This window comes from Choloepus didactylus, chromosome 8 (assembly GCF_015220235.1).
Source record: "Choloepus didactylus isolate mChoDid1 chromosome 8, mChoDid1.pri, whole genome shotgun sequence".
Taxonomy (NCBI): domain Eukaryota; kingdom Metazoa; phylum Chordata; class Mammalia; order Pilosa; family Megalonychidae; genus Choloepus; species Choloepus didactylus.
Window position 1 is genome coordinate 84,574,002 of NC_051314.1, and position 24,249 is coordinate 84,598,250.

The 24,249-nt window shown below is 38.2% G+C and overlaps 1 protein-coding gene across 4 annotated transcripts in view; it reads right to left on the reverse strand.

Annotated features, from left to right (window-relative positions):
• The window catches only part of ATF1 (activating transcription factor 1), a 108,957-nt gene that overhangs the window by 80,778 nt on the left and 3,930 nt on the right, over positions 1 to 24,249 (reverse strand). For 2 of the 4 annotated variants that reach the window (XM_037846104.1, XM_037846105.1), the window contains exons 2-3: positions 17,722 to 17,820; positions 16,077 to 16,185 (exon numbers count right to left, since the gene is read on the reverse strand). Coding sequence is in view for 2 of the 4 variants with exons in the window: in XM_037846106.1 (XP_037702034.1) it covers positions 17,722 to 17,814 (93 nt within the window). In the remaining 2 variants the exon portion in view is untranslated. The remainder of the gene's footprint in view (positions 1 to 16,076; positions 16,186 to 17,721; positions 17,821 to 24,249) is intronic. The other 2 variants (XM_037846106.1, XM_037846103.1) reach the window with 1 other exon arrangement.

Here is a 24,249-nt window from a genome sequence, read left to right on the forward strand (position 1 = left end):
TAATTTTAAGAAATGGGCAAAATACTTAACTAGCCATTTCTCCAAAGAAGATTAAAACAAATGGCCAGAAAAGACGTGCATGAAAAGAAGACGCTTGACATCATTAGTCATCAGGGCAATGCAAATCAAAACCACAATGAGATATTATCTCACATCCATTAGAATGACCACTATTAAAAAAAAAAAAAAAGGAAAAATAACTGTTGGAGACAATGTGGAGAAAAAGGAACCCTCATACATTGTTGATGGGAATGTAAAATGGGTGCAATCCCACCTCTAGATACATACCCAGAATTGAAAGCAGGGACTCAAACAGATATTTGCAGACCGATGTTCATAGAGGCATTTTTCACAATTGCTAATTCCACAAGTGAGTGGAAGCAATCCAAGTGTCCAGCAACAGATGAATGGATAAACAAAATATGACATATACATACAACACAATATTATTTAACCATTAAAAGGAATGAAGTTCTGATGCATGCTACAGCATGGATGAACCTTTAAAACATCATGTTGAGTGAAATAAGACACAAAAGAACAAATATTGTATGAGCTCTCTTAGACAAAATAAACAGAATGTGCAAATTCATAAGGTCAGAAACTAGGATACGGGTTACCAGCGGCTGAATGGAGGAGAGGAATGGGAAGTTAATGTTGACTTTGTTCAGAGTTTCTGTTTGGAGTGATGGAAAAGTTTTGGCAATGGATGTCAGTGATGGAGACACAATTTTGTGAATATAACTTACATTACTGACTGTATATTTTAAAAGGGATAAAAAGAGAAATTTCAGGTTGTATATAAGTTACCACACACATAAAACAAACAAACAAAAAGTCCCGTAGAACTGTATAGCACAAAAAGTAGTGAGCTAAAGTTAATAGCATAATTATAATATTTTTTCATCAATTGTAATAAAAGTACCACACTAATGCAAAATGTTAATAATAGGGAATACAGTATGTGTAAGAGGGGGTTAACTGAGATCTGTGTACTTTCTGCAAGATTTTTCTATAAACCTACAACTGCTCTAATAAAAAAAATTAATGAATGTAATCTACCATAGCAACAGGCTAAAAAAGAAAAAAAATCATATGATTTTATCAATCAGTATGGAGAAAGACTTTACAAAATTTAACTTTAACCTTTAAATTTCACATTTAACCTTTCATGATAAATATTGTCAAAAAAAAGTGAAATAGTGGAGAACTTCCCCAAATTTGAAAGAACATCTACAAAAACCTTACGGTTAACATCAGCCTTAATGGTAAAAAACTGAATGCTTTCCCTCTAAGACTAAGAACAAAGCAAACTTATTCAACATGGTTCTGGAAGATATAGGTTCTATCTAGGGCAATAAGGTAACAAACAGAAATAAAGGACAGAGAGATGTGAGAAGAAGAAATAAAACTGTCTCTATTTACAGAAGGCATGACTGCCTGCATAAAAAAATCCCAAGAAATCTACAACAAACACATAAACAAAGAAAACCAAGAAAAACCCTGCTAGAACTAAAAAGTGATTTCAGCAAGGTCTCAAGATAGAAGATTAATACTCAAAATCAACTGGATTTCTATCTACTAACAATGAACAAATTCAAAATTAACACAGTATCATTCACAATACGATTTACAATTACTCCAAAGAAAATGTGCAATATCATTTCCAGTTGCTCCAAAGAAAATGAAAAACCTAGGTATAAATCTTAACAAAAACAAAAACATAATCTGCTGCTGAAAACCACAAAATGCTGTGAAAAGAAATCAAAGAAGACCTAATAATAAGAGAGATTTACCATATTCACAGATTGGAAGGTTCAACATAGTGAAGATGTCAATTACCCCCATATTGATTTACAGGCTTAATGCAGTTCCTATCAAAACCCCAGCAAAGTTTTTGTAGATTGACAAGCTTACTCTAAAAGTTATATGGAGAGGAAAAGGCCCTAAAATAGCCAAAACAATTTTGGAAAGAAAAAAAAAAAGAACAAAATCAGAGGACTCTCTCTTCCAGACGTTAAGGCTTACTACAATAATTGAGGAAGTGTGGTACCAACACACAGATCAGTGGAATAGAATTCAAAATTCAGAAACAGACACACAAATATGCCCAAATGATTTTTGACAAAGGTACAAAAACAATTCAATGGAAGAGGGATAGCCTTTCCAACAAATGGTGCTGGAGTAATTAAACATCCAGAGGCAAAAAAAAAAAAAAGAACCTCAGCCCCATACAAAAATTAATTCAAAACGGATCACAGGGAACTTCTGGGAATGGGAAGATGGTGGAATAGGATAGGCAGAACTCACTCCTACACCATAAAACAACTAGAGAACAAGCAGAAAAGCACCAAAGCAGCAATTTCAGAGTCCAGGTGATCAGAAGGACCTCTGCATTATATAAGGAAGACTTGGATGGAAAAGCAGAGAAACTAGGACTGAGAAATTGGGGTGAGTGTATTCAATCATGATCATCCCTAAGGTCCACTGCCACAGAATGGCCAGATCAGGCAGTTGAAAAGCGGCACACCCTGCTTCGGGGGGGGGGGGGGGCAGCATTCCTCTCAGTCCCATAGAATTCCCCAGGGGGAACATGGGAGCCAGTAGACTCATCTTAGCCACATACAGAGACCCTGCTGTGGTGCCCAGTGCCTACTCCCATCCCTGAGGCAGGCTGCTGTGGGCACCTGGAGTTGGGGGTTTTGGGGAAGTCCTCCCCTCGGGAGGAGAGGGGGACACAGAGCACAGCCAATCTGACAACTGGTCAGCAAGACATGCTGGGTCCCACTGCCTCGATCCTTTATACACAGAGGCTCATAGTGCACACTGCATACAAGAGCAGAGAGGTGGGGACAAGGGAGATGCATTGCATTGCCAGGTGCCCTTCCCCCATCCCTGAGGTGGTCTTGCTGGCTGGGAAAAAGCAGAGCAGTCCTGTGCCGGCTGCTAGCTGGTGAAGTCAAACCTCCCAGTCCAGCAGCCTACAGTCTTTCCATACAGAAGTCTGGGAATCACCAGACCCAACGCACCTACAAGCCAGAGGGAGTCTTTGTTGTGGTGTACAGTGCCCATCTCCCACCACCCCCAGAGCAGGAGGCTTCCAGCACTCCTGGGAGCCTGTAGCTTTGACTGGATTTTCACCTGGTCTGGACTCTGCCCATCTGGATGCCAAAGTAGGGGAGAGATGGGGTGGTGGGGAAGAGGTGGCCAAACAGTACCATCTGCTGGCAATTCATGGAAAGTACAGACTGGCTAGCTGCTTCTCTGCCTAGCCTCCAACAGATTTCTGAAAGGGAGGCTGCTCCCCCTGAGATAGGTTTGGCTGGGAATTACTGACAAACAACTGCCAAAGGACACCTTCAACACAAACCCAAGCAAAAACAAAATATTAGATAAATGAGGGAAACCAACTATGCTGGTTTGGATATATTATGTCCCCCAAAACATCATTATCTTTGATGCAGTCTTGTGTGGGAAGGAAACACATTGATGTTGACTGGGTTGGAGACTTTTGATTGGATGTTTCTGTGGAGATGTGATCCCTCAGTTGAGGGCGAGATCTTGCATTGGATAATTTCCATGGAGGTGTGGCCCCGCCCATGCAGCATGGGCCTTGATTAGTTTACTGGAGCACTATATAAGCTCAGACAGAAGGAGTGAGCTTGCTACAGCCAAGAGGAACACTTTGAAAAATGCATAGAAGCTGAGAGAGTAGCTGCAGATGAGAGACAGTTTGAAGACGGCCTTTGAAAGCAGACTCTTGCTCTGGAGAAGCTAAGAGAGGACAAATACCCCAAGAGCAACTAAAAGTGACATTTTTGAGGAACTGCAGCCTAGAGAGGAACGTCCTGGAAGAAAGCCATTTTGAAACCAGAATTTTGGAGCAGACGCCAGCCACATGCCTTCCCAGCTAACAGAGGTTTTCCGGACACCATTGGCCATCCTCCAGTGAAGCATTAGCAAACCGGAACACCAACTTTCAAAATAACCTTATCAAGATAATCAAATGCCAAGAAACCAACAACAAAATACCACAAACCATATGAAGAAGAAAGAAGATATGGTCAAGCCAAATGATCAAATTAAAAAGCTGGAGGAGAAGGCACAGAATTTGGAACAACTAATCAAAGATGTTCAAACAAGTCTCCTAAATAATTTCAATGAGTTGGCTAAAGAGATAAAGAATATCAAGAGACACTAGAAGAGCATAAAGAGGAATTTGAAAGAATAAACAGAAAAACAGCAGGTCTTACAGAAATAAAGATACTGTAAGTCAAATAAAAATATACTAGCGACACAAAACAGCAGATTTGAGGAGGCAGAAGAAAGAATAAGTAAACCAGAGAATAGACAACTGAATTCGAATGCACAAAAGAACAAATGGTGAAAAAGATGGAAAAATTTGGACTGAATCTCAGGGAAATGATGAATAACACAAAGCACACAAATATAAGAATTACTGGTGTACCAGAAAGAGAATAGAAAGGGGCTAGGAAGATTATTTGAGGAGATAATTGAGAAAAACTTCCCAACCCTTATGAAAGACGTAAGTATGCAAATCAAAGAAGCCCAACAAACTCCCAATAGAATAAATCCAAACAGACACACTCCAAGACACATACCAATCAGACTACCTAATTCTGAAGAGAAGGAGAGAGTCTTGAGAGCACCAAGAGAAAAGTGATTCGCTACATACAAGGGAAGTCACATAAGACTAAGTGCTGACTGCCTATCGGGCACTGTGGAGGTGAGAAGCCAATGGTATATTTAAGATTCTGAAAGAGAAAAACTGCCAGCCAAGAATTCTTTATCCAACAAAGCTGTCCTTCAAAAGTGAAGGTGAGGTACTGTGAACAATCGAATGTACGATTTGTTTTGTATGACTGTGTGGTATGTGAATATATCTCAATAAAATGAAGATTAAAAAAAAAAAAAGTGAAGGTGAGTTTAAAATTTTCAGATAAACAAATGCTGAGACAATCTGTTAAGAAGAGACCTGCCTGCAAGAAATACTAAAGGAGTTCTGTCGGCTGAAAAAAAAAAAAGACAGGAGAGAGACTTGGAGGAGAGTACAAAAATGATGACTATCAGTAAGGGTAAGTAAAAGGATAAAAAGAGAGAAAAATACTAGATTTGACAAATAAAACACAAAGGATAAAATGGATGAAGTAAGGACAGCTTTTATAGTAATAACATTGGATGTTAATAGATTAAATAGATTAAACTCCCCAATAAAAAGACAGAGATTGGCAGACTGGAGAACAAAATAAATATGACCCATTTATATACTGTTTATAAGAGACTCACTTTAGACTCAAATATACAAATAGGTTGAAAGTGAATGGATGGAAAAAAGATATTCCACACAAGCAGTAATTTAAAAAAAAAAAGGAGTAGCTATACTAATATCAGATAAATAGACCTTAAATGCAAAGATGTTATTATAAGGGACAAGGAAGGACACTATACATTAATAAAAGGGATACTCCTCCAAGAAGAAATAACAATCATAAATGTTTATGCACCCAATCAAGGTGGTCCAAAGTATATGAGGGGAACACCGGGAAAACTGAAGGGAGCAACAGATGTGTCTACATTAATAGTGGGGGACTTCAACACACCACTCTCTTCAATAGATAGAACAACTAGACAGAGGATCAACAAGGAAATAGTGGACCTAAATACTATGATATATGAATTAGACCTAATAGATATATATAGATCGTTACATCCCCAACAACAGGATATACATTCTTCTCAAGTGCTCATGGAACGTTCTCCAGGATGGATCATATGCTGGAGCAAAAAACAGATCTTTATAATTTTAAAAAGGATGGAATTATTCAAATCACATACTCTGAACACAATGGAATGAAAATGGAAATAAATAACCACCGAAAAACTGGAACTTTCCCAAACATATGGAGGTTAAACAATAGACTCTTAAACAACCTATAGGTCAAAGAAGAAATAGCAAGAGAGATCAGTAAGTATCTGCAGATGAATGAAAATGAGAATACAACATATCAAAACTTGTGGGATGCAGTGAAGGCCGTGCTGAGAGGGAAATTTACGGCTTAAACACTTACATTCAAAAGGAAGAAAGAGCTAAAACCAAAGACCTAACTGACCAACTAGAGAAAGAGCAACAAACTAACCCTAAAGCAAGTAGAAGGAAGGAAATAACAAAATTAAAGTGGAAATAGATAAATTGGAGAAAGAAAATAGAATCAATAAAACCAAAAGTTGGTTCTTTGAAAAGATCAGCAAGATTGAGAAACCCTTAGCTAGACTGACAAAAGTCAGAGAGTGAAGATGCAAATAAAACCAGAAATGAGAAGGGGGTCTTTTAACACAGATCCTGAAGAAATAAAAAAGATTGTAAGATACTACATACAACTGTATGTCAACAAACTAGACAACTTAGATCAAAATGGACAATTTCTTAGAAACACATGAACATCCTGTACTTACTCGACAAGAAACAGAAGACCTCAACAAACCAATCACATGTAAAGAGATTCAATTATCCATCAAAAACCTCCCAAAAAAGAAAAGTCCAGGGCCAGATGGCTTTACAGGGGAATTTTATCAAACATTCCAAGAAGAATTAACACCATTTCTGCTCAAACTCTTCCAAAAAAATCTAAGAAAAGGAAACACTACCTAATTCATTTTATGAAGCTAGTATCACTCTAATACCAAAACCTAATAAAGATACTACAAGAAAGGAAAACTACAGGCCAATCTCCTTAATGAATATAGATGCAAAAATTTTCAACAAAATACTTGCAAATCAAATCCAACAACAAATTAAAAGAATTATACATCATGACCAGGTGGGGTTTATTCTAGGCATGGAAATGTGGTTCAACACAAGCAAATCAATTAAAGAAATACCCATTAACAATCGAAAGGGAAAAATCACATGATCATCTTGATTGATGGTGAAAAGGCATTCAACAAGATTCAGCCTTGATAAAACACTCCAAAAGGTAGGAATTGAAGGAAACTTCCTCAATATGATAAAGGGTATACATGAAATACCCACACCCAACATTGTACTCAATCAGGTGAGACTGAAAGCCTTCCCTCTGAGATCAGGAACAAGATAAGAATGCCCATTGTCACCAGTGTTATTCAAAATTCTACTTGAGGTTCTAGTGAGAGCAATTAGGCAAGAAAAAGAAAGAAAAGGCATCAAAATTGGAAAGGAAGGAGTAAAACTCATTATTTACAAATGACATGATCCTATATTTGGAAAATCCTGAGAAATCTACAACAAAACTGGTTGAGCTAATAAATTCAGCAAAGTGGCAGGATACAGGATCAATGTGCAAAAATCAGTAGTCTTTCTATACACTAGGAATAAGCTAACTGAGGAGGCAATTAAAAAAATTCCATTCACAATAGTAACTAAAATAATTAAGTGCCTAGAAATAAACTTAACCAAGGATGTAAAGGATCTGTACTCAGAAAACTACAAAACATTGCTTAAAAAAATCAAAAGACCTAAACAGGTGGAAAGGCAGTCTTTGTTCATGGATAGGAAAGCTAAATGTCATTAAGATGTCAATTCTACCCAAACTGATCTACAGATTCAATGTAGTACTGATCAAAATTCCAACAACCTATTTTGCAGAATTGGAAGAGTTATCAAATTTACTTGGAAGGGAAAGGGGTCTTGAATAGCCAAAAATATCCTGAAAAAAGAATGAAGTGGTAGATCTTACAGTCCTTGACTTTAAAGCTTATTATAAAGCCACAGTGGTCAAAACAGCATGTTACAGGCACAAAGATAGACATATTGATCAATGAAATCAAACTGAGAGTTCAGAAATAGATCCTCAGATCTATGGTCATGTGATTTTTGACAGGGCCCCCAAATCCACTGAACTGGGACAGAACAGTCTCTCATAAATGATGCTGGGAGAACTAGATATCCATATCCAAAGGAATGAAAGAGGACCCCTACCTCACACCCTATACAAAAATTAACTCAAAGTGGATCAAAGACCTCAATATAAGAGACAGTACCATAAAACTCCTAGAAAAAAATGTAGGGAAACATCTTCAAGACTTAGAGGTAGGAGGTAGCTTCTTAGACCTTACAACCAATGCACAAGCAATGAAAGAAAAAATAGGTAAATGGGAAATTCTCAAGACTGCACACTACTGTGCTTCAAAGGACTTTGTCAAGTGGGTGAAAAGACAGCCAACTCAATGGGAGAAAATATTTGGTAACCATATATCTGATAAGGGATTGACACCCAGTATATATAAAGAAATCCTACAACTCAACAATAAAAAGACAAACAACCCAATTATAAAATGGGCAAAAAATATGAATAAACATTTCTCCAAAGAGGAAACACAAATGACTAAAAAGCACATGAAAAGATGTTCCTCTTCATTAGCCATTAGGAAAATGCAAATCAAAACCACAATGAGATATCATCTCACATCTATAAGAATGGCTGCTATTAAACAGGCAGGAAACTACAAGTGTTGGAGAGGATATGGAGAAATAGAACACTTATTCACTGCTGGTGGGAGTGTAAAATGGTATAGCTACTGTAGAAGACAGTTTGGCAGTTCCTCAGAAAACTAAATTTTTACTTGCCATATGACCTGGCAATTCCACTATTTGGTAAATATCCAGAAGATCAGAAAGCAGGGACACAAACAGACATTTGCAAACAGATTTTCACAGTAGCATTATTAACCATTGCCAAATGATGGAAACAATCCAAATGCCCCACAACAGAGGAACAGATAAACAAAATGTGACATATACATACGATGGAAAATTATGCAACAGTTAAGAAGAAATGAGGTCTTGAAACATGCAACATGGATGAATCTTGAAGACATAATGCTGAGTGAAACAAGTCAGACACAAAAAGGACAGATATTGGATGATTTCGTTAATATAAACTAACTAGAACATGTAAACTCAGAGTCTTAAAATGTAGAATATAGAATATCTAGAAATAGAAGTTAGAGACTTTGTATGTTCAGAATGTAAAACGAGGTTGAACTTAAAATTTTTGAAATAAATACGGGGTGAGTGTAGCTGGATAGTGGGAACATAAGGAATAGTGCTGTATTACAGCTGATTTGGGTTGAAAAGGGTTGTTTAGAGTCAATGTATGTCACCGAATAACACTGTAAGTTTAAATAAATATTTGCATGAACTGGTACAAATGCACAACACTGATACAAAGAGCTAAAATAGAGTGGTATGTGGGGGAGAAAATACCTATTGCAAGCTATGGACTACAGTTAACAGTAATACCTTAAAATTCTTTCATCAACAGTAACTAGTATAGCACACCAATAGTAGGGGTCAATGATAGGGGAGTTAAGGGATATAGGGTATACCGGTTTGTATGTATTGTGTCCCCCAGGAAAAGCTATGTTCTTTGATGCAATCTTGTGGGGGCAGACATATTAGCGTTAAGTGGGAATGTTTGGATTGTGTTGTTTCCATGAAGATGCGCCCCACCCAACTGTAGGTGATAACTCTGACTGGATAATTTCCATGGAGGTTGTGGCCCCACCCACTTAGTGTGGGCTTTGATTCCTTCACTGGAGCTCTATAAAAGCTCAGACAGAAGGAGGAAGCTTGCTACAGCCAAGAGGGGCACTTTGAAGAATGTACAGGAGCTGAGAGAGAAACAGCAGTTTCCGGAGACATTTTGGAGATGGCCTTTGAAAGCAGACTCTTGCTCCAGAGAAGCTAAGGAAGGACAAACACCCCAAGAGCAACTGAGAGTGACATTTCGGAGAGAAGTTGAAGACTAGAGAGGACCGTCATGGAAGAAAGCCATTTTGAAACCAGAACTTGGAGCAGACACCAACCACGTGCCTTCCCAGCTAACAGAGGTTTTCCGAACACCACTGGCCATCCTCCAGTGAAGGTACCCTTTGTTGATGGACACTTTATGGCCTTAAGACTGTAAATGTGTAACCAAATAAACCCCCTTTTATAAAAGCCAATCCATTTCTGGTGTTTTGCATTCCAGCAGCATTAGCAAACTAGAACATAGGGTGTTTCGGGTTTTGTTTTTTGTGTGTTTATCTGATAATTTTCTTTTGGGAGTAATGAAAATGGTCTAAGAGTGAGTGTGATGATAATTGCACAACTTCATGATGACACTGTGAGATACTGATTGTATTATTTGGATGGAATATATGATAAATGAATATATCTCAATAAAATCTGGGGAAAAAATGGATCAGACTTTGATGTAAAATGCAAATCTATAAAACCTTTAGAAGAAAAAAGAAAACAAGAAAAAAATCTTCAACTCTTAAGAACAAAGAAAAAAAGAGGAAAAAAAAAAAAAGGACAAAGAGTTCTTAGACTTGACACCAAAAACACAAAAGGAAAAATGGATAAATTCGACTGCATCACAATTAAAAACTTTTTCTCTGTGAAAATTACTCTTCAACTCTCCTTTGATATCCATGTTGGAAATATCCAAACAGATTCATCTAGGTTTCTAACTTGCTCTACAGAACACTCTTTTACCAAAAAGTAAAACTCAGAACATCCAGGAACTAACATTAGATAAAGAATCTCCCAGTAGGGAAGGATGACCAAAAGCACTGACACACACAAACACATATTCTCAGCCTATCATTGGATGAACCCTGGTTTTTGTTCTCATGGCAAAGATATGAAGGAGACAATCATCAATCTATTTTAAAAGTGTTTTTGACCATCAGTTCTCATACTTTTTGGTCTCAGGACATTTTACACTGTTAAAAATTATTAAGGACCATAAAGAACTTTTATTTTGTAGGTTACATCTATCGATATAATATTTAAAACAGAAATTTTTAAAAATATATTTAACAGCTTATTTAAAAAAATCGTAGAATCCACTACATGTTAACATAAACATTTTCATTAAAATAACTATATTTTTAAAAGTTAGTGAGAAAAAATGGCATTGTTTTACATATCTGCACATCTCCTTACTGCATGGATTTAACAGAAGATAACTGGATTCTCATATCTGTTTCTACATTAAATTTGTGGTCATTTGTTGTTTCAATTGAGGTATATGAAGAAAATCTGGTCTCACATAAGTAGTTACAAAAAGGACATGTTTTAATAACCCTTTCAAGTATTGGAGATATTCTTCTTTGACGCAACATCAAAACTTGGCAAACTGTGGTTCCATAAAGGTTATTTGCAAAATACAATCTGAACTTTACATATTCGGTTATATTAAAATCCATTGGTCAAGAGGGATATGAAATGAAACGAAATAAAGCTTCAGTGGCTGAGAGATTTCAAATGGAGTCGAGAGGTCACTCTGGTGGACACTCTTATGCACTATATAGATAACACTTTTCAGGTTTTAATGTATTGGAACAGCTAGAAGTAAATACCTGAAATTATCAAACTCCAACCCAGTAGCTTTGACTCTTGAAGATGACTGTATAACAGTGTAGCTTACAAGGGGTGACAGTGTGATTGTGAAAACCCTGTGGACTGCACTCCCTTTATCCAGTGTATGGATGGATGAGAAGAATGGGGACAAAGATGGAATGAAAAATAGGGTGGGATGATGGGGGGGATGATTTGGGTGTTCTTTTTTACTTTTATTTCTCATTCTTATCCTGATTCTTTCTGGTGTAAGGAAAATGGTCAAAAATAGATTGGGGTGATAAAGGCATAACTATATGATGGTACTGTGAACAGGTGATTGTACACCATAGATGACTGTACGGTATGTGAATATATCTCAATAAAACTGAATTTAATAAAAAAAAAATCCATTGCTCTATCTTGTACTGAGAATGGATCTAATACCCATGCGTGGTTTTGTGACATGATTTTCTAACTAAAGAGTCTGTAAGCACTGAGAAGCTGTCAAGTTCATGAAGGTGAACAAAATTTTTCCAAAATTTTAAGTTTTGTTTCAAAGTTCAAATTTCATTGCTGGAAACAAATACCACCAGTGGTTTTCCTTGAAGTAAGATGACCACATCATTCATTTTCAAGAAAATATCTGCCAAAACCCCAAATCTTATTTTAAATAACCCTTGTTTAACCTGTTCTCCATTCTTTCAAATAAAAATGGAATTCTATGAAAAAAGTAACTAGAAGAACTTGCTAATCAAATAGGTTATACAGGTGCTTTTCTTCAAGATGACCATTGTACTTTGGTATACAGAAATAATTTATCTGTAATTCCCATTTCATCACACAGAATATTAAAATGACATCCACTCAAGGGTCAAGAATTAATAATACAAATTTTTACTACCTCACAAGGATATTCTTAAGTGAAACTGGGATTTTGTACTGCAAATGAGTGGCAGTTACTCTGAATACAATGACTACTAGTGAAGTTTGCTGCCACTGCATGGATTTGTGCTAAGGCATCAGCTGTTTTACCCACCATTGCTTCTGTACCATCAGCGCAAACGTCAACCTAGTGAAAAAGACAAGTAAATCTTAATGATATAAAAAGTTTTGAACTTGTGTACCCCTGAAAGGATTTCAGGGCCCCCAAGTAGTCCATGGACCACAATTAGAGAACCAGTACTTTAGATCATTTAACTCCGTCTGCATATGTTCCACCATGTGTCTTAGTTTGAGTCTCCCAAAAGCAGACCATGAGATGACAACTGAGTATAAGCAGGTTTATTTGGAAGGAGGGGTGAGGGTTCCAGAAGAGTAATATGGGAAAGGAGGAAAAGCCAACATAATAGTGTATAATCAAGGTTACCACTTGTTACAGTTTGCTAATGCTGCCAGAATGCAAAACACCAGAAACAGATCAGCTTTTACATAGGGAGTTTACTTGGTTACACAGTTACAGTCTTAAGGCCATAAAGTGTCCAAGGTAAGTCATCAACTATAGGGTACCTTCACTGGAGGATGGCCAGTGGTGTCTGGAAAACCTCTGTTAGCTAGGAAGGCACGTGGCTGGAGTCTGCTCCAAAGTTCTGGTTTCAAAATGGCTTTCTCCCAGGACGTTCCTCTCTAGGCTGCAGTTCCTCAAAAATGTCACTCTTAGTTGCTCTTGGGGTGTTTGTCCTCTCTTAGCTTCTCCAGAGCAAGAGTCTGCTTTCAAAGGCCATCTCCAAAATGTCTCTGTGAGCTTCAGCTCCTCTCTTAGCTTATGTGCCTTCTTCAAAGTATCCCTCTTGGCTGTAGCTCCTCTTCAAAATGTTACTCTCAGCTGCACTGAATTCCTTCTGTTTGTCAGCTCATTTATATGGCTCCAGTGATTTAATTTAGACCCACCCTGAATGGGTGGGGTAACACCTCCATGGAAATTATCCAGAGTCATCACCCACAGTTGGGTGGGTCACATCTCCATGGAAACACTCAAAGAATTACAATCTATTCAACACTAATACATCTGCCCACACAAGATTACATCAAAGATAATGGCGTTTGGGGGACAAAATACATTCAAACCGGCACACCACTGTAGGCAATAGGGACCTGATTCTGCCCAGGCCTGTGAAGCATAAAAAATTTGCCCCAGAATTATCCACTTGAAAGAAAGGGAGGGTGGATCATTTCAGCAATAAGCTTCTACACCACCTCCTTCCCACTGACAGAGGTTGTTCCCAGAGATGCTAGGTCCACTCAAATTTACTTGTGCTCCTTATTTAGTTCACTCTGTAATCTAGTCTTCAAGGTGGTGATGAGCCACAATCTTTAGAAAAAAATTTATATAGGCTGGTTAATAGAACAAGCTACAGTCTCCATTGCTGTAGCTAGCCCAAGGCTGAAACTGATATTCCTATCTCCCTCTTCTACCACCAATTCTAGACTTTCCTCACTCTCACTTCAGCTACTCTAGGTGATTTACGTGGTAGGATTACCCACATCTTTACCCTTGAGGGATCTGACTGAGTCTTTAAGTGCTGCCTTGCTGTTGTCAGGCCATAGTTGCTGCAACTGCTTTTTTCAATGAAATCAAGGACACCAAAGCATCAAGGGATATCACAGCAAATTCCCCCAAGTCACAGATATAACCCCCTCAAGTTACAGATTCCTTTCTGCCCATATTATGTCACAGCAACTCTAGCTTCTTCTTATAATTAGGGTCAATTACCCCTGACAGTTTATTAAGCCCTTTTTTTTGCCTGCTGGTCCATATGAGGAACCCAAAGTTACCAGGTGGCAATCATAGCTTTTGGTTCCATGAAAACTTTACCGTGTTCTCCAGTGAAAACATTCTCCCACTGGGAACCAGAACCTCATACCTATCAGAGCCTAAGGTTACAGGAACAAGAGGTACAAATCCTACAAGTGGGTCACTGTAGGAATCATGGTGACAGACATCATTCCTATTCTACCTCTTAGTTCTTGGATCTGTGTAATCTGGTTATTGGGGAAAAAAAGCACCATATACTGCATCCTGAATAATATGTCTCAATCCTGAAGGGTGTGCCCAGGTTGGTGCCTTAACTGAATCTTTAATAGGCCATTCCATCCTTCAATTAGGCCAGCTGATATATGGGAGGCCTAGAACATTCTGTTATCATGCATGTGTTATATTCCTTTAATGCAAATTGGGTCCTTCAGTCTGAGATAATGTTACGCAGGATTCCATGACAGTAAATGAGTTCTTCTGCAAGCCCTTAGATGGTGATGATGACAGAAGTACTGCAGATAGGGAAGGCAATCCGACACCTGGGGTATATGAAAAATTCTGGTTTAGAATGAATCATGATTCCTCCTAAGAGAGGAGGAGTCCAATTTAATCTACCGGCCACCAACTGGCTGGTTGGTCTCCTTCCCCCTAGTAAGGACTGAGTGACAAGTTTCTGTAGCTGACAGGTTGAGTATTCAGCAGAAGCAACTGTTACATCAGTTTTGGTGACAGAGAGTCACACACAGCCTGCCACAAAAACTATTTCGTCCTTGAACCCACTGGTGGCTGAGGAGAGAGACTAGCTGACAGCTACCTGATGAGTTTGCCTTGTGTAACTAGTTGATGAGTAGTCTCTATGCTATGAAAATTCTTTAGTGGGCATTAACCTGAGACACAAGGATCAACATACTTAGTGCCTAGTTCTGTAGGTCCATCCACATGCCTCTTCCCAAGATATCTTTGCCTTTAATCCTCCTCATTTGCTCATCCAGATCCCTTACCCACTTGCCAAGCCATTCACCATGGCTCAGAAATCCATATACATGGCCTTAGGCCACTTCTCCCTCAAAACAAAGTAGACTATATTGCTTGCAGCTCTGCCCACTGGGAGTTCTTTATGGACACTTCTGAGTGAGGTTGTTGTATAGTAACAGTCCATTTTCAGCTTGCAATAAGATATCAATTATCTGATCTATACAACCAAGATTCTTTCTCCTTTATTAGTTAATTGTAAGAAAACCACCCTGAGGCCATAGATGTGTATTGAGGAAAAGGCATCAGGGCAAAAGAGGTAGTGACAAGAAAGTCTGAGCTGCTTGTTTATGTAATTCACTTGTAACTGCTATACTTATTCCAGCTTGACCCCAACTATATCATTGCTTTCTTGTAACAGAACCTTATGACTTAGTGGATCTGACAATATTCAGCACACGATGAGCAGCTCTGTTCATATAATAACTTAATATGCCATAGTTACTCAATCTTTTCAAGAGCCCAGGGGAAAACCAGATACATGTATTTGTTCTAGAACCTTAGGGGATAGTGCTGCAACCCTCCTAATGGAGATTGCCAGTGACTATATACCACATCTTTATCTACCACAGACAACTCTAGTACCACTAGATCTGCAGTGTTATTCTGCCCGAGCAGCAGGGCAACTCACACCAGAGCCTAGACTTGCTACAGAGCTCTATCTTGCTATGGGCCCCAAGTAAACTGGAATCCCTCCAAGTGACCCAACAAAGTGGACATGAGCCATCTTTTCATATGTGCCTCTTCTTTAGTGGTAGAGGCATATAAGATACAAACTTGTCCTCTACCATAGAACAGAGGTTCCAACAAGACCAGATGATTGTGACTGTAAAAAAACTTTACCAATGTGTTGGACTCCTGAATTTTTATAAGGTTTATCACTCACTCTCCAGCAGAAGTACTCACCACTTACTATTCAGCACATCTAGTTAGCATGGTCGACCAGTGTGACATTCCGTAAGCAAGGTCCCTTTAGGCTATATTGTGATAAACAGCAGGAGAAATAACATAGCCCCTGGAGAAAACAATAGACATGTACTACTATCCTTCCAACATTAATGCAAACCTACTTTGACCCAGGTATTCCCCTTTCCCCAGTGTACAGTTACTATAGTAAATGTCCACAGGTCCCTCTGGGGAAAAATTGGGGGAATATTTTTTATACAGACTTGTGGTAGCATGACAGGGCTCTTTCTTAAAGATTCCTGTGCCCTTTCTTCAATGTATTCTTAATTGCCTAAATGACTAGATGGCAAGAATGGCAGGACAGAGGCAGCCACATAACCCTAAATTTTACCTTTCTAAAACTGTCTTGACTAAAATTTTCTAATGTTTAAAATTCTAATCTTAGTCCTCATTTTTAATTGTAATTAAAATTTTGGTTATCTCACATCCAGGAAATTAAAACCCAGCAACCAATGCCCTGGAAATCTGTTCTGATGGTCAAAAGCAGAAACTCAGTGCCCCCTATCCTAAGATACAAAGTACAAAAAAGGTGCTGAAATGAGTCATTTTGATGACTGGGAAGCCAGAAACATAAACAACCTTTGTGAGTGGCAAAGATAAGTTGAAAGTGATAAGGAGGAACTCGAACAACAGAGTAACAGATCCTTTATAACATTAACTATGTATACTCTTTCAAAATATTTAAACATATTTGCTACTAAAAAAAAAAAAAGATCAGTTCTGCAATATGCATGCCTGTCAATTTAGTTACATTTTCTAATGAATATGCCTAATTTCCAATTCAGCAAAAATAGGTCCTATACAGGCATACCTTGGAGATATTGCAGGTTCACTTCCTAACCACCACAATACAGTGGTTCTCGCAATGAGTGACGCGAATTGTTTGGTGTCCCAGTAAATATAAACATTTACACTAGACTGCAGTCTATTAAGAGTGACACGAATTTTTTGGTGTCCCAGTGAATATAAATGTTTACACTACACTGTAGTCTATTAAGTGTGCAATAGCATTATGTCTAAAAAACAATGTACATACCTTAATTAAAATGTGACACAGAGACACAAAGTAAGCACATGCTGTTAGAAAAATGGCACTGATAAACTTGCTTGACACAATTGCCACAAATATTCAACTGCTAAAAATTACAATGGCTGTGAAGCGCAATAAAACAAGGTATGCCTGTATATCCACGATAAACCTGTAAACTTGAATAGTTCACTTCTTGAAACTAGCAGTCTCTGTTTCAAATTAGCCAAATGATTTTTCATACTTCTTACACAGTAACAAAATTAATCTGGAAAAAAAAAAAACAATAAATCATGCACCATATAAAATGAAAACTACTTCAAGTTTTGAGGAGTATATATATATTAAAACAATTCTAAACATACTTGTGTAAAAGAAAAGTAAACTTAACAAGATACTATTTAATCAAATTCACCTTCTTTCCTCCTATTACAACATTTTCAGTATTTTTTGCTTGTTTCCCTTATGAAACGTTAGTAATTAGAGATCTGAACAACAGATTAACCTGCATGTAAAATATTCTTAACAAGCTCAATAGTTTGCTGGTCTCTGTTTTACCTGTTGAGCAATATGAGAGATATGAGCTCCCTGAACTGCTGAACTTGGTTGAGGTGCTGTCTCTGGAGAGTTACTCTTGTGCGAAGCTTCCATAATCAACTACAAGAAAAAAAAGTCAAATTAAAAAAAAAAGTCAATTAAAAATTGCTTTCTAACTTCATTTTCAATAAATCTTCAAACATTTATTTTCTTAACATGCACACTTTCTCAGGGTAATAAGAGCAATCTGCTGTGTTCTATTTATCCGGACTAAATACATTCCCATAACAATCTGCTCTGGGTGTGTAAAGAGGTAATTATAAGATCTTTAAAACTGGCAAATGGAGGACTTCCGGGAAGATAGTGGAATAAGGGGGTAGCAGGGCTCACTCCTCCAACAAACACACAGAGGATAGGCAGAAGCTGTCTGATGCAGCAGTTCTGCAGCTCTGAACACCAGATGAGTACCATGAGAACCCAGGAAAGAGCGGGATGAAGAAACTAAAGAACTGCAGTGAGTGACTCGCTGGCCCACAGAACCTGGCGCCCACCCCCCAACCATAAGGCAAGCAGCATCTGGTTGGCTGAGTTCCTGCCTGGCAGGCTACTGTGGACTGGGAGGGCCAGGGAAGCCATCCTTCCCAGGAACAGAGGGTGACGCGGCACAGCTCTGATCCAGCTGTTCTCCTATGAATTTGGATTGCTGGGTCCTGTAGCCTTGGCCCTTTCTGGACAGGTGCCCACCATACCACTGTTTCCACCTGCACCAGAGGAGGAACAGACAGAGGGCTAAAAATACCCTGATTTTGTAGGGATGTGGGAACTAGGTTGCTGAAGAGTGCCATCTGTTAGGAAGGCTAGGAAAGTGCAGTCTTGGGAAGCTGCTATCCTGACTCTCCCCCCAGGGCCCTTTAGAACTGATCTGCACCCCCTGAGTGGGTCTCTGGCCCTGTTTTAGCTGGGAAATACTGACCAAACAAGTGCCAAAGAAGAGCTTTAGCATGAACAAAATCAAGAACAAAATCCTAGACAAGAGAGGGAAACCAACCTTCAGAATAATATCACCAAGATAATCAGATACCAGCAAAAAATCATAAGCCATACTAAAAAACAAGAAGATATAGCCCATATTAGACTGGCAAAATGGCGGCATAAGGGTGGAATTTAGTTAGTCCTCTAGAGCAACTAATAAATAGTCAGGAACAACTAGCAAATAATCTGGAACAACTGTTGGGGGACATCTGTGACTGGACACACATTGTATACCAGCCTGGAATGGGTGGAACAGCTGAGATTACAGCACAGAACTTTAAGTAAAGCTCCCCAAACTGCGGAGCTGGTACTGCTCCCCCAACAGCACGGCAGACTGAGCTGAAACACTTCCCTGTGGAAAAAAGAAGCAAGGTTATCTGGAGCAAGGGAAAGTAATTCAACCAAGCTCCAACTGTGATTTTAATTAACAAATTTGGACTACTGAATACAAGCTACAAGCACAGATAAAACCAGAGCAAGCAGGAAAGGAACCTGAGGTTCCTCCCAGCAGAGAGGAGGCAGGGCTGACAGAAAAAAAAAAAAAAAGTATATATATATATATATATATATATATATATATATATATATATATATATATATATATATATATACACAGAGCCTTTTGGAGACAGCTGAGCACAGAATAGTGGAAAACAACTTGGTTGTGTCCCAAGAAAAGAGGTACAGAGAATCGGCTACCAACACTGGTAGACCAGCAAAACTAGGGGCCTGGGGACTGGCTCTGAAAAAGGACTTTCTTTCTTTTTCCTTTTTTTTTTCTCTCATTCTAAGTAGCTCATTAGAGAAAGCCTCAAGCATTTTTCTATTGTCAGCACTGACCCAGGCAAGGGTGGAGTTAACAGAGTCAGAGAGACAAAGGAGGAATTCAAGTGTAGAAGATAACTCCCTAAAGGGTATATCTTCTTTAAGAAAAGGTCCCAGTTCAAGTGGCTACCCTCACAGAATTCAGACCCCAGGCCCTGGGGGGAGGGAACCAGAAACAACTTAAGCTTGGCTTCTGACACCCTTGTTGCCTGGTCAGGACAGGGTCCACTGAGAATTAAAGGGACCTCACCTCTTTACACCAGTGAGAAAATGTGGGCTGACAGTGCCACTTGCTGGGCAGGATAGCAAAAGCACAGAGTCTAGAGGCCTCACAGGAAAGTCTGACAATCTGCTGGGTCTCACCCTCAAGGAAACCTGATCCTGAATACGGCCTCCCCGAGACCTGGGCCCGTCTGGTTTGGGAAAATCTGATTGGGGTAATCAAGGAAACTAGACGCCCAGACAACAAAAAATTACAAATCACGCTAGGAAAAACACAGATATGGCCCAGTGAAAGGAACAGACTTACATTTCAACCGAGATACAGGAATTCAAACAACTAATTATCAATCAAACAAATATCCTAAATCAACAAGTTGAGGGAAGATATGACAAAAGAGATGAAGGATATAACAAAGACATTGGGTGAACATAAGGAAGAGCTTGGAAGTTTGAAAAAACAACTGGCAGAACATATGGGAATGCAAGGCACAACACAAGAGATGAAATACACAATGGAGACATACAACACCAGATTTGAAGAGGCAGCAGAAAAGATTCATGACCTGGAAGATTCCTATCCTACATACAAAATCCTACATACAAAAGAACAGATAGAACAAAATCCTACATACAAAAGAACAGATAGGGAAAAGGATGGAAAAATACAAACAGCATCTCAGGAAATTAAATGACAACATGAAGCACATAAATTTACGTGTCATATGTGTCCCAGTAGGAGAAGGGAAAAGGGGCAGAGGCTATAATGGAGGAAATAATCACTGAAAATTTCCTGTCTTTTATGAAAGACATATAATTACAGATCCAAGAAGTGCAGCATACCCCAATCAGAACAGATCCAAATAGATCTACACCAAGATACTTAATAATCAGATTATCAAATGTCAAAGACAACGAGAATTCTGAAAGCAGCAAGAGAAGAGAAATCCATCACATACAGGGAAGATGATAAGACTATGCATGGATTTCTCAGTAAAAACCATGGAGGCAAGATGGCAGTAATATGATGTATTTAAGATACTGAAAGAGAAAAACTGCCAACCAAGAATTCTATATCTGGCAAAACTGTCCTTCAAAAACAAGGGAAGCTAAAATATTCTCAAACAGATGCCAAGAGTTTGTGAACAAGATACCTGCTCTACAGGAAATACCAAAGGGAGCACTACAGACATATAGGAAAAGATAGGAGAGAGAGGTTTGGAGCACGATATTGGGTGATGCTGAAAGGGCAGTTGACAAAATCTGAGAAACACACTTTGAAAGTTAGGATTAGAAGGAAACTTCCTCAACATGATAAAGGGTATATATATGAAAAATCCACAGCCAACATCCTTTCGAATGGTGAAAGACTGAAAGCTTTCTCTCTAAGATTGGATTAAGACAAGGATACCCACTGTCACCACTGTTATTTAACACTGTTCTGGAAGTTCTGGCTAGAGCAATTAGGCAAGAAAAAGAAATAAAAGACATCCAAATTGGAAAGGAAGAAGTAAAACTTTCACTCTTTGCAGGTGACATGATCCTATATTTAGAAAGTCCTGAAAAATCTACAACAAAGCTAGCAGAGCTAACAGTGAGTTCAGCAAAGTGAGTTCAGCAAAGTGGCGGGATAAAAGATCAACATACAAAAATCAGTAGTGTTTCTATACTTTAGTAATGAGCTATCTGAGGAGAAAATCAAGAAAAAAATTCCACTTAAAATAGTGATTAAAAAAATAAAATATCTAGGAATAACTTTAACCAAAGACATAAGAGACATACATACAGAAAACTACTCAACATTGCTAAGAGAAATCAAGGAAACGAAATCAATGGAAGGACGTCTGTGTTCATGGAAGACTAAACATTGTTAAGATGTCAATTCTACCCAAACTGATTTACAGATTCAATGCAATCCCAATCAAAATTGCAATAGCCTACTTCAAAGAAATGGAAAAAAAAAAATCATCAAATTTATTTGAAACAGTAAAAGGTCTCAAACAGCCAAAATCATCCTGAAAAAGAAGAATGAAATAGGAGGACTCACACTTCCTGACTTTAAAGCATATTTTAAAGCCACAGTGGTCAAAACACCACGGTATCGGGATAAAGACAGACATACTGATCAATGGAATTGAATTGAGAGTTCAGAAATAGACCCTCAGATCTATGGTTAATTGATTTTTGACAAGACTCCCAAGTCCACTCAACTGGGACAGAACACACTCTTCAATAAATGGTGCTGGAAAAACTGGATATCCATATCCAAAGAATGAAGAGAGCCCTTACCTCATACCTTATACAAAAATCAACTCAAAACAGATCAAAGACCTAAATATAGGAGCCAGTAATACAAAACTCCTAGAAGGAAATGTAGGGAAACATCTTCAAGATCTAGTGATAGGTGGTAGTTTCTTAGACCCTACACCCATAGCACAAGCAACGAAAGAAAAAATAGATAAATGGAACCTCTTCAAAACTGAATACTTCTGTGCTTCAAAGGACTTTGTCAAAAGGGTGACTAGGCAGCCGACTCAATGGGAGAAAATATTCAGATACCACACATCTAATAAGGGTTTGATATCCAGAATATATAAGGAAACCCTACAACTCAACAATAAAAATATGAACAGCCCAATTAAAAAATGGGCAAAAGACACAAATAGATATTTTTCCAAAGAGAAAATACAAATGGCTAAAAAGCAAATGAAAGGATGCTCAGCTTCACTAGCTTTTAGGGAAATGTGAATCAAAATGACAATGAGCTATCTCTACCTACTAGAATGGCTGCTATTAAAACAAACAGGAAACTAAAAGTGTTGGAGATGATGTGGAGAAATAGGAACACTTATTCACTGCTGGTGAAGCTGCTGAGGAGGGCAGTTTGGTGGTTCCTCAGAAAGCTAAGTACAGCACAGCCTTACTGCCTGGCAATGCCACTACTCATTATATACCCAGCAGATCTGAAAGCAGGGACCAAACACATACTTGCACCCCAATGTTCATAGAAACGTTATTCACAATTGCCAAAAAACAGAAACAACCCAAGTGTCCATCAACAGATCAATGGATAAATGAAATGTGGTATATACATACACTGGAATATTATTCAGCAGTAAGAAGGAATGAAGTCCTGAAGCACGTGACAACATGGATGAATCTTGGGGACATTATGTTGAGTTAAATAAGTCAGACACAAAATGACAAATATTGTATGATCTCACTAATATCAACCAGTTAACGGTAATCTCTTGGATATAAAATCTAGAATAGGGGTTTCCAGAAGAGAAAACGAGGCTGGAGAATGGGGAGCAGTTGTTTAATATGTGCAGAATTTTTAACTAGTTCAAACTTAATCATTTGGAAATGGATAGAGGTGACAGTAGTAAGTTATTGTAAGTATAATTAACAGTGCTGAATTGTGAGTTAATGTGGTAGACAGGGGAAGTTTAGATTCATGTTTGTCACCAGAAGGAAAGCTGAAGGTAAAAACATGGGAATGTATAACACAGTGGAACGTGCGGTGGATGATGACTGTGATTAATTGTACAAATATAAAAAAGTTCTTTCGTGAACTTTTGGTATGACACTATTACAAGGAGTCAATACTAGAGTGGTATGTGAAAAAAAAGTACCTATTGCAAACTATGGACAATAGTTAACAGTAATATCTTAATATTCTTTCATCAACAGTAACAAATGTACCACACCAATACTAGGGGTCAATAATGGAAGTGGGGATAAGGGTTATGGGATGTTTTGGATTTTCTTTTTTCCTTTTTCTTTCTTTTTCTGAATGTTCCAAAATTTATCACGGTGACGAATGCACAACTATGTGATGATACAGGGAGCCACTGATCGTATAATTCGGATAGACTGTATGGTGTGTGAACGGATCTCAATAAAATTGCATTAAAAAAAAAAAACAGCACAGCACTGGCAGAAAGATATATTTGTGACCAGTGGAATCATTTGAGAGTTGAGAAACAGACCCTCACATCTATGGTCAACTGATTTTTGACAAGGCGGCCAAGTCCACTCAACTGGGACAGAACAGTCTCTTCAATAAATAAATGGGATAACTGGATACCCACAACCAAAAAATGAAAGAGGACCCATATCTCACACCTTATACAAAAATTAACTCAAAATGGATCAAAGACCTAAACATTAGGCCTAAGACCATAAAACTCCTAGAAGGAAATGTAGGGAAGCATCTTCAAATTCTTGCAGTAGAAGGTGGTTTCTTAGACCTTACACCCAAAGCACAAGCAATAAAAGAAACAGATAAAGGGGCTCTCTGACTTATTTTACTCCAAAAATTGAATACTTTTGTGCTTCAAAGAACTTTAATAAAGTGAAAAGGTGCCTATTCAATGGGACAAAATATTTGGAAACCACATATCTGATAAGGGGTTTAATATCCAGAATATACAAAGAAATCTTAAAACACCACAATAAAAAGATAACCCA